The 11,230-nt window shown below is 52.4% G+C and overlaps 3 protein-coding genes across 3 annotated transcripts; 2 read left to right on the forward strand and 1 right to left on the reverse strand.

Moving 5' to 3' along the window:
• Positions 1 to 2,038: 2,038 nt before the first annotated feature.
• C8A04DRAFT_25622 (maltose O-acetyltransferase) lies at positions 2,039 to 2,869 on the forward strand (the record flags this gene model as incomplete). Its single annotated transcript, XM_062779632.1, has 3 exons — positions 2,039 to 2,220; positions 2,328 to 2,444; positions 2,509 to 2,869. 3 exons carry the CDS (start codon positions 2,039 to 2,041, stop codon positions 2,867 to 2,869), a joined length of 660 nt encoding a protein of 219 aa, XP_062640067.1.
• A 280-nt stretch (positions 2,870 to 3,149) lies between these two features.
• Positions 3,150 to 4,641, forward strand: C8A04DRAFT_25623 (Serine/threonine-protein kinase; the record flags this gene model as incomplete). The annotated part of the gene is made up of 5 exons (XM_062779633.1): positions 3,150 to 3,397; positions 3,467 to 3,801; positions 3,868 to 4,169; positions 4,224 to 4,389; positions 4,454 to 4,641. 5 exons carry the CDS (start codon positions 3,150 to 3,152, stop codon positions 4,639 to 4,641), a joined length of 1,239 nt encoding a protein of 412 aa, XP_062640068.1.
• Positions 4,642 to 5,461: 820 nt separating this feature from the next.
• C8A04DRAFT_34879 (uncharacterized protein) lies at positions 5,462 to 6,453 on the reverse strand (the record flags this gene model as incomplete). Its single annotated transcript, XM_062782975.1, has 2 exons — positions 5,462 to 6,198; positions 6,252 to 6,453. 2 exons carry the CDS (start codon positions 6,451 to 6,453, stop codon positions 5,462 to 5,464), a joined length of 939 nt encoding a protein of 312 aa, XP_062640069.1.
• Between the last annotated feature and the right edge of the window lie 4,777 nt (positions 6,454 to 11,230).

The following is an 11,230-nucleotide window of genomic DNA, read 5'->3' on the forward strand; positions in this document are numbered from 1 at the left end:
CCAGGGGTCAACAGGAAGAAAACGGGCACGTTGGGCTTAAGTCGCAGGGGCTCAGTGGAAGAAGCCTCTGCAGTCTGCAGTAGAGGGGGGTCCAACGCAGGCAGGCGCAAGCTGCAGCACTGCAGCAACGCTGCCGAGAAGCCGCGTCACTATGACCGGGCGCGAGTTTGGTTGTCAAGTTGTCGCGAAGGGGCTGAGGTGGTATCGCCAAATCGATCTGCACCCAAGTCACGTTTCTTGACCGAGTGCGTGGGATGTCAACAGTGACTGGAGGATCGAAATGACCCCACAGGCCCGGCTTCCACGGATCACATACCATGGTACAACCTGCATGGGATCGGTCCGCTTCGCCTTTATCCTAAAGGCCGGGAGACAGAAGCCGCAGAGAACACGAACTTTGCGGAGGATTCTGGGTCTCTGGCCCAATAAGAGTCGGCATTATTGTCATCTCCTGGAAAGGGAAAAGGAATGCACGAATCTGCGCCCCAAGCTTACATGACAAGGCATCCCTCCCGATCCCAATCGAAGCAGCGCAAGAGAGGAAAAAAACGGGGAACTACAAAGGACAAGGCCCGAAATTAAACTTTCCCTGCCAAGGGAGCCACGCTTATGCTAACGTCAGAGAGCTAGGAAAAAGGAAGCGGAAGGGGCCTGGGACCCCGGGATATGCCTCGCCAAGCCATAGAAGAATGCATGGAAAGGAAAAGCCGACTTGCATTTGCCGATGAGCCGTTTCAACACCAGCGAGGTGCAGTTTGGGCTTGGCATTACCAACATTGGTGCACCGGGAAACGGCACCGTTTGCCTACACCACGAAAAGGACGAAGTTGGAAATTACGATCGACTTGAACCAACCTACGAAAGTTCCCATCGCGTATTCCTTCTACTCGTACAGTAGAGTAGCACGAAAATACGCCAGACAGATTGAGTTAAGGTCTCCCGTTTGTCAAACCGCGAAACAAACGTCCTGCGATTCCCCAAACAAATGTACTGAGAACCCAAACGAATCACTTGCAACGAGTCCCGACAACTCTAGGCTTCCCCTGGGGCAGACTGGTTTGTCCACGCAAGCTGGTTGTGGCTATGTCGTGCGACTCCATCCGAGTCTTGGCACAACAAACTCGTTCCTTGGCCCAATCCCTTGCAGCATTCTGTTTCCTCCTCCGAATTCGACATATCGGGTAAACATTGGGACTTCGGGAGTGTAGGTTGGTGGCTCGGAGCATATGAATTGCGAAGTAACGTTATCAGGAAACCGTTGGGAATGTATTAAATGGGCTGAATTGTCTCACTCTCGCGGACGCTCATTCGGTCGGGAGCTGTTGCGTGGCGTTGAACATTGACTTCATAAGCCTCAAGCGCAGTCGGTTCCATCGGAAACTGAGACAACTCACGAAAACCTTTTTCAGTCGCGACGAGGAGCGAGGCAAGTGCATACCGAATTGGGGAAGAAACAGGATGTTGTGGTCAAAGAACCTCACGGGTTGTCCGTGTCCACGATTTCTCAGGGCCGGGTTGCTTGCGTAGCCGGTTTCAAGGCCCGCGAATCGCCAGCTTCGAAAACGGCATCTCGGTAGATGAATCGGGCAATTGATTCGAAGTCAAGATTTCACGCGTCTAGCCGTTTTCTCTCACTTTTACCCTCTGTCTCCCGGGTTTTGGGCTGCGTTGTTGTTTTTGATTTGCTGCCGTGTCCAGACGCGAAGAGTTCCATGTTTCTCGCTTGAATTATCAATTGCCTAGTATAGAAAACAAGTTTTCGGAAACTACGACCGACGCGTTGTACTAAAGTAACGAAATATGAAGCAAAATTGGTTCCCGGAATGTCGACACTCACGACACCTCAGTTGCCCGGAAATACTTCCAGTCCAAGCCGGAAGCGGAGATGAACCCGTTCCGAACTTCCGACCCCGCGTTGCCATTTTCGGAGATTAGAACCGAGTTAAAGAAACTGTCAACTCGAAAGTGACAACTGGTGGTTCAAAGCCCAACGGCTCTTTATACCTCCCAAATTACACCGAACAGAAACAGTTAAACGATGGACCCGAATACCATCGACCCCATCGAAAACAGGCGCCGTATGGCCGCGGGAGATTTATACTATGCTTTTGTCCCAGACTTGACCGCGGATCGCTTCCGCTGCAAAGTCGCATGCGGTGCATACAGCGTGCAGGATGCCGCCGGTGCGCCGAGACGGAAACTTGTTGAGTTGATGAAAGAGTAAGTAATTAATACCTTACCTTTCTCACTTTTTCTGCATCTAGGTTCAACGGTTTTAACTGAGTCGTTTTGACTCAAATTAAACTTCGTCTAACCCGGACACCCAGTATCTTCAACGACAAAACCCCGCTACCCGCTCCCAACGCTCCCGAAGAAGAAGCCATCTTTGACCAATACCCCTGGATTGACGGTCCGGTCAAATTCGACTACGGCACCCAGGTCAAGTAATTATGTCTCCCCAATTCCCTATGAGCCGGGCACCTAACTGACCATTCTTCTCACCCCTAGATTCGGCCCCGGCGTCTACATCAACTCCAACTGCACCTTCATCGACACCATGCCCATCACCATCGGCGCGCGCACACTCGTCGGTCCCAACTGCAGTTTCTACTCAGGCACGCACCCGACCGATTCCCAGCTGCGCAACGGCATGCGCGGGCCCGAGAGCGGGAAACCAATTACCATTGGCGAAGACTGCTGGCTGGGCGGGAATGTCACGGTGCTGCCTGGTGTGACGATTGGGAGGGGCGTGACGGTTGGTGCCGGGAGTGTGGTGACGAAGGATGTGGAAGCGGATGTGGTTGTTGTTGGGAATCCGGCGAGGGTTGTGAAGAGGTTGAAGGGGGGCGAAGGGGAGGCGAAGAAATAGTAGGGGAAAGCTAAATGGCGTTGGGAAATGGTGGAAGAGTTAGCTGTTAGTGTTGAAATTTGGGTCTTGGGATTTGATAATTATCTATTGCATCTTTTCGGGGGAAAGTGCGATATTACCATTTCACACCCACGGAGTGGCTATAGTCAGTTGATTGGTCGGTGGAAACTGGGAAGGAGCGGCGCTCACCTTGAAACTTGGAAACGACAGGCACACCATCATCTTGGTCCAAATACGTACCCAATTCAGCGTCTTGTGACCTTCACTCACCCGTTGAAAAATGAGTTCACTCCTCCGATGGGCCTCGCGCTTCTATCCACGAACTCGATTGGCGCCAAAATCCTTTCCCAGTCACGGCTACCAGGCCATTCCGTCAGATTACAAACTCGAGGAAGAGACACTGCCGGATTACCTCCCCGAGCGCTTCTACCCTGTCCGCATCGGGGAAGTTTTAAATTCCCGGTATCAAGTCGTGGGAAAGCTGGGTTACGGTGTCACATCAACTGTCTGGCTTGCTCGGGACCTCGAGTGCGTTATCCCGGACCCGGCTCATCCATGATTCACGTCAGTATTGATGTAGACTGACAAAACAACAAGTAAACATAACCACGTCGCAATAAAAGTTTCCATCCGTTCCGCAGCGTTAGGCAATCTAGTACACCACGAACGGAACGTTTACCAGCGCATCGATACCGGCCCACGGCACCATCCCGGCCGAGCCGCCATCCGATCCTTACTGGATGTTTTCCAGCTCGACGGTCCGGACGGCCAGCATGAGTGTCTTGTGCATCCGCCCTTATGGGAAAGCGTCCGAACTTTCCTAACCCGCAACCCGATTGGAAGACTGCCGAGTCCGGTGTTGGCGATCGTGTTGTTGCGGGTGTTTCAGGCTTTGGATTATCTACATAATGAGTGTAAAATTATTCACACTGGTGGGTCTTGTTCGCCTAGATGTAGTAGATGGCCGAGCAGTAAGGACTAACAACCCTGATATTTAGACATCAAACCCGACAACATTATGTTCGGCTTCGAGGAAGAATCATGCCTGGAAGATTTCGAACAAGCTGAGTTAACCAACCCAAGCCCACGGAAGGAGGTCGACGGGAGATTCATCTACCTTTCCCGGCAAGTCGATCAGCCCAAAGGTGTAGGCGCCCCGGTATTATGTGACTTTGGGGCTGCAGTGTTTGGAGACAGTGTCCACCATGACGATGTTCAGCCGGACCGATACCGGTGCCCAGAGGTCATTCTCGGGGTGCCATGGCACTCTCAGATTGACATCTGGAACGTTGGGTGCCTGGTAGGCTTTTGTGATCTTTGGTTTGGATAATTATTGGTGCTGACGGTATGTCAGGTTTGGGATCTCTTCGAAGGCGGGCGTCTCTTCAGCGGAACTGACCCTGAAGTGGGAACCTACCGCGGCCGCGCCCATCTTGCGGAGATGATTGCTCTGTTAGGGCCGCCTGGGCTCGAGTTGATCAATCGGGGGAGATTGAAGTGGAAGTTCTTCACTGGGGCTGGTAAGTCATTTCTGGGATAAAATACGCTCAATAACGGTTTTCTATTAACACTCCTGCTGCGAAGGAAACTGGAAAGCGGGGATTGACCCGTACCCACGGACATCTCTGGAGAAGTTGGAGACAAATCTCGAGGGTACAGACAAAACAATGTTCCTCGACCTGATGGTGAACATGTTGCAGTGGGCTCCAGAAGACCGAGCGCTGCCGCAGGAGCTGGTCAACGATCCATGGATCGCGAAAGAGTTGGCTTAGCACTCGGCATACGGCAAGATAAAGCTGTGCGTTGCGGAAGACGGAGCATCGGACTGATGCTCACTGTAACATTACTAAAACAAGCCAACACCATACAAATGACCACTACTCCCATTCCCATTCCTATCGCCAACCATATCACCCCCACGTCTTACGCGTCGCTTTCACCGCTTTCCAATACGTGACACCGCCCACCTCCCCCCTTACACGCCCCCGCCAGCTCCCCCCATCCATAATATCACAGTCCGAGCCGGCCATACCCCCCAGTCCTTTTCCCGCGCTTGGAAAAATAACCCGACTCCGTCGGGATCTTCTTCCGTTGCCCCGGCATCTCGGACACCCAGTCCGTCGTGTATTGGAATAAACCGTTCCCAGAGAACGGCTCATCATCGTTCCGCGACACTAGCACTGCCACGTTTAGCAACGCTGAGCATCCCGCCCCGCTGTGACGCGTCCTCGACCATCGATTGCGTGGGCGATGCCGTTCGGCGGGATGTCGGTGACCAACGAGCTAGCCGCCTTGCTGCTCGTCAGCGTGATGGTATGCGTCACCGAGCGGGACACCGCTTCGTTTCCCATTTGCTTGTGAGATCGAGGCTGGCGACCTGCCTGCGGAACATGGGGGCGATCCGGCGGTTCAACGCCATATTTCCAGTACCCAACTCCTTTACCAACCTTTCATGTAATTACTCTCCGACATATCTAGTGACCGGTGCTTTCTGCTTCTCAGACTTCAATTAGTATCTCCCACTCACCCACCTTTCACGCATGGGATTTCCATTTCACTGTTGGTCATCAAGACTGACTTTTGTTCAATTAACTAATCCGATATTGGCAACTGAGCCCAGACCACGTTTGCATAGCGCTGCAGGGCCTCAATGTCAAGTATGAAATCCCCCTCCCCCGGGCCAGGATCGCGAAGAAAAAGAAGCCGGAATCCTAGTACCAATGCCCCATTAACGTTATACGATACTGGATTCGTCGTCTCATCGCGGGTGATGGTGATTGTCTGTCGTTTTACTAGCTGGAGAATGCTATTCTGCTGCTGTACACTAGCCCGGTTCCGTGTGATCGGTCCTGGTGGAGCTGTGATTTCTTCCTCCCATTTCTCCAGAATAACGTGGTCTTGTTGGTGGTCAAATTTCGCCAGAAGGACTATCTTGACCTCGTGGTTTGAGGCCTCAAACCACCACCGCATATCTTTGCGAAGATCGTCTAACAGCTCGGAATGTCCAGAGTCAACGACGAGTGTTGGCCAACTGCTGGGTGCAGTACATTCCGGCCATGGATCCCCTGTTGAATCGCCTTCTCCGCCAGGATAGCCTTGTACGTCTCGAAATGTGGTTGACCCAATATCTTTCCAACTTTCAGACATTTCCTTTCGGACAAGCTGGGCACAATACCGCATATATATCCCCATATGAAGGGCCTCGTGTAAAGCGGTTGGGAGCTTGATGGTCAGGATCCCGGAAGAGCTATCGTAGCGGCGAAAACGGATTTTACGCCGCCGTTTCTCTCGCTCATGTCGGACTTGGATGAAATGATGAGGATAGACGTCTGTCTAATAATTAGTCTACGAATTTTAGAAGAATAAATGGGTATTAGCATACTTGTGACGGCAAGGAAATCCCCACTCGTCCGGTTGATGACGTCGAAGAGATCTTGTACGTTCGTGAATTGGAAAGTTAGGGGACCGTCGGGTTGTATCAAATTTATCGAGGCGGCCATAGTAGGTGCAGATGAAGTCGATACAGACATGGGTACAGTCGATGGAGATACCTCTGGTGGCGGGTTTGACGCATTTGACGCCATGGTGAATTGTTGAAGTTTGAACCTGGGATCCGCGAGATGCGTGCTCAGGAAAATGGCGGGGCCAGACTAACGTAATTAGTTAACTAACAATTATGAACAAAAAATGGTAGCCGCGACTCAGACACTCATGAAGAAGTGGAGATTGAACTGGGCCGTGACCGGCATTATCAGCCGGGACCATTATCTCGGGTTGTTTGGATGCGGAGTTGGCCGCCACTTGATTCATGTTTTCATGTCTTTTTTTTCCTGTTTTCCTTCTCATGTTTTTTTTTGTTTTTTTTTATATCTTCTTTCTACTGATTATTCGGTACCGTTTCCATTATTAAGATCTGAGGTGTAGGAGCCACGGAGGAACTAGCCCACCGCTACCTTCCACACTCGCTCAAGGCCAGTTAGGCGCCGGCCGGCAAGGATGAATTTCACGTGAGAAGACGGTGGCCTCATTCGCTCCCATGAGCCGCCGGAGAGCCTGCAGCCTGACGAGGCTGGCAACCCCCTTAAGCGCTCAGCGGGCTGAATGCGTGCGGGGTTTTGGAGGCGGCTTAGGCGAGATGGAGGCCTAATAATTGCATCTGTCGCCTAGCTGCCCCATTGCCCAACGCCTTGGTGCCCAGGCACGATACTGTTCAACTCGGTCGATATTTTCATTGTTTGTTTCTCCAGCCATGGGAGTGAAGCCGCAGCATCGACCCGCATTCGAGAAGGTTCGGAAGGAATGCAACATCGTGTTTGCGGAGGAATGTCGGCGTGACCAATGGCCGGCCGGCCACAGAAGTGTATTCGAAGCGATCGAGAAGTTGAAAAGCTTCACGTATGACACCTATCGTGTTAACTCAACAGGCGACAGTATTAAAACTACTCCGGCATGGCAAGTCGACACCATGCGTCGGTCCAGGCAGCTTGTCGAAAAAGCAAAGGACCTTGTGGCCAGGAACGAAGCAACCTGGAGACTGGCCTGCGAGCCTCTCGTTTTCGGCCGGTTAAGTTCTGAGCTTGCCTGGTGAGGTGTTACTGCCTCTCTCCCAAGGCAGAGCAGAGGCACATTGAGAACCTCGAAAGGTGCCTTGGGATAACGTTTGTTGTAATACAGCCGCTAATGTGCCCTGTAATTACTTAGCACGAGTTGCCGCAACCGTGTTTGGCGATCCGAGATCGAAGCATCAGGAGACAGCGCCTGGGGTATCAACAATCTGCGGCTAAGGCAGGAAAAGCGTGAAGTCTGCCGTTGTGCGCCTGTAACGCGCCTGCTTGACGACGAGTACGTTGCTCCCTGGGTACCTATTATCCTCCACATGATGTGCAGATTAATCTCACAGTTCCTCACTACAGGGATGAACGGGCAGGTTTAGATCGTCTGTTTATAGACAGAGCTGAAGATTGGGTGGCCCATCCTCCCGAGCTGGCGAAACGGCTGCCTCAGGAGCAAAGGCCAGACCGCGTCTATGGTCTCCGGCAGACAAGGAACATTGAGAGATTGCTCGAAAAGAAGCTCCCCAACGGAGACTTTCTTGAAGATCTCCTGCCTAAACAGCCGCACGATACGACCCTTGGCCAGCCCCTGCTGTTTCCATTCCTCGTTGTGGAAGCAAAGGCTGGCAATTCCCCAGATGACTGGCATTCGATTAGATTACAGACGGCATTCCCCATTTTTACCTACCTCAATACCCAGCGGAGCCTGCGCAGCGCGACAAGAGACAGATCCAAGTGGATTTCGGGTCCTCTTGTTTGGTTCTTTACAAGTAGGGGTGAGGACTGGAGGCTTTCCCTGGCATACCAAAGCGAGGCTGAAGCCCCGAGTTTGTTGAGCTCTAGTGCCTCAAATATCACCACTGTAGGTGTGCTTCAGCATGCAACTTGAACAATGCGATGTATCGAACTAACGGTTTCACAGAACATTGCCCAGGTCTGGGCTGGCTCAATTACTAACAGGGATGATGCGCTTCGACTGCTTCTCATTGTAGATTACATGTCCGATTGGGCCCGTGACATATACCGGACAACTGTCATTACCGAGCTGCGTATCCTCGCGAGCCCAGACACCGACGTTAGCACCGTCTTCGCGGACACCGATATTTTCTCGTCCGGCCGCAGTCATCCTGACAGAGTTGCCGGTGATAAAGCAAGAGCGTTCTCGTATGACGCCGCTGACGCACAGGCAGCTTTCAAGAGGCTTGACAGTGATGTTGGGGCCGTCCGCAGTACCGCGTGGCTGGAGTCTAGATTTCGGGCTCTCGTCATCACTGAAGCTAACGTCCAAAGGTTGACAAACTCCATCCGCGAAGACTTCAGAGCGCCGTTTGTCAGGAAGATTCTCGACCAATTCTATTCTCCTGATGCTGATCCCGTTGCGTTGACGCCCCAAGACCTCGCCGGTCTCGAAACGGCATGGACCGGTCATAGACGCCAGCTTAGCCAGATCAACTTCGGGGCCGAAGATACAACGCTGTACACCGCCTACGTTGTCCTGTATTACCTTTCGCCTTCCTGGGACCAAGTACGTGAATTGTGCGTTGTATCAATGTCAAAAGGGGCCCTCGACATCTTCGTTGCGGACTTCCTGCCGAAGGAAGTCCAAAGCCACGCCCCGACATTGCAATGGACCGGCGCCGGTTACCTGGAGACCGGAAAGCTGGTCGTGCACACAATCAAGAAACTTAGGAGCCTGGTTGATCATGAGGAGAACTTGATGGCCTGCATCTTCAGACTGTGCCGCCGCTTTCGATGGGCCTGGCCGGAGCCGGATTGTGGTGGAGAGGATTTCAAATGGTGCTATCGGTCCTGTGCCTCCACGGTCGGGGAAGTAACATCCTATGCCGACCTCGTCGGCCTCCAGGATGAACCCGGGGGCCTGGGTAACGGTCTACCCTCTAGGTTCACCTCGTCCCGCTCCGAAGTTCAGCCCCCGAGCATGTCACCACCGACCCAATTTCTATGCCTGGGTGGGCCAATGCGGGTATCGGGTTCAGGTGCCATTTTGGTTCACGATGACGCACCTTCTAGGTCTGGACAACCTGAACAGACTTCACCATCGCTCTGCGTGTACCTGGCCTGGAATATCGCCGAGAAACTAGTCACGCCAAGTCAAAATGAGTTGGGTGGTATTATCCAGGACGCGGTCGAGAGCGGTGAGATCTACCATACCATCCGCTTTAATGGGAAACTAGATTCGTGGCAACCGGATCACCCCCAGGGCGTTTGGAACCTGGAGCTGGCCTACCGGAGCGACGACCAAGTCCCGGAGCTCTGCTCTTCTTGCCAGTCCGACTTGAGTAGGGATGGTAGCTGGGAAGCAGAAGCCATAAGGGAAGCTTTCCAAAACGTTGTCTCATCAAAAGCACCTGATGTTCCGCAACTGCCACAATTGGCTGAAAGACGCTTTATCAACGTACGGTTCCTCTCTTGTTTGATTGCCTCGCTGCGCGGCTCCCGAGAGTCCGGGGTTTCAGGTAGTGGGCAGGGCTTGGGCCTGAAATTTGACACCAATGATACCAACGCCATTCCGTTGGATTGGAAGGAGATTTCAGATGTGCTTCTGGAACAATATATCCTTAGACCCGAACCCGATGACCTGTTTGCCCTTGGAACTAACCCTAGAATTGAGACGCCCATTCCAAAAACCATGAATTACCCAACAGAGTTCGAGTTGACTTCTGAGCCTACCAATGGTACCGGGGCGGGGAAGCGAAAACGATCTCTAAGAGATTCACAAGAGGACCTGGACGACCAGGAGGTTGGGCCGATGAGTTAATCAATGAGCGTCAGTCGAGCGAGGTCGGATTTTGTATTCCGGAGATGGTGTTTTTACTGGATCCAATAACTTTCATAAAAAATCTACATGACTTAGAGAGTCCGTGTCATCTTCGGTGGCCCGCGCGCTTCTGGCCTCACGGGCAAGGGTTCTGAAGGTCATGACACGAGGGACTTGGAATCAATGTTGTGTTTAGAAATATGTCCCATTTCTTCCGTCTGAGTACATCACAAAGGACAGAAAGGCGTCCCGGCTCCTCGCAACGCCCCAGCCCGTAGATCGACAAATGAACCTATAGTAACTCCGCCGAGGGCCGACACTACATTACTCCTTGCAACTCCACAGAAAAGCGAACTCTAGTCAACTTCGGCCTCCTTTTGCCTCGATAGCAGCAACGTCCGGGTTTCTCGCATGGCTCTAGGAACCACCTACTGCTCCTGAACGGGATAGGGAAAGTACCATGGGTGTTGAAGGCCCTTCCGACGCCCAGAGCCAAGAACCGGCACCGTTCCTTCTAATTTTATTATATCAACATGGAGAGTAGCAGCAAATCTGAAGTTCTTTCGCAGCTAATCTGCGGTTTAACGGTGTCGCGCTGGCTCCGCTTAACGTAGCACCTTCCTTTCTCTCAACACCCCCTCTACATAAGTCGAACCCCCCCCTTTTGGAACACCCCACTTTTGGAACACTTGGCAGACCACACCGCTTTTGTAACCACTTCAACTTCAACTTACCACAACTCGGTCAATCTTTGGTCAAATAAGCTCATTTTTTGAATACAGCTCTGTTAGTTCAAGATGCGGTATACTGAACAAGATCTACAAGATGCGATTGCGATATACAAACAAGGTGCCCAGTCATTGCGTAAGATCAGTCGCGAATTCGGTATTCCGACCACCACCCTCTACCACCGTATTCAGGGTACACAGACCCATTCGGCGGGGCCGAATCGCTCCAGATCCTCAGCCCAGTGCAAGAAGCCCACCTTACGCAGTGGGTTTTGACCCAGGTAGCCCTCGGTCTTCCGCC

Source organism: Dichotomopilus funicola (genome assembly GCF_033296635.1).
Source record: "Dichotomopilus funicola strain CBS 141.50 unplaced genomic scaffold C8A04scaffold_7, whole genome shotgun sequence".
In the NCBI taxonomy this organism is placed as follows: Eukaryota; Fungi; Ascomycota; class Sordariomycetes; order Sordariales; family Chaetomiaceae; genus Dichotomopilus; species Dichotomopilus funicola.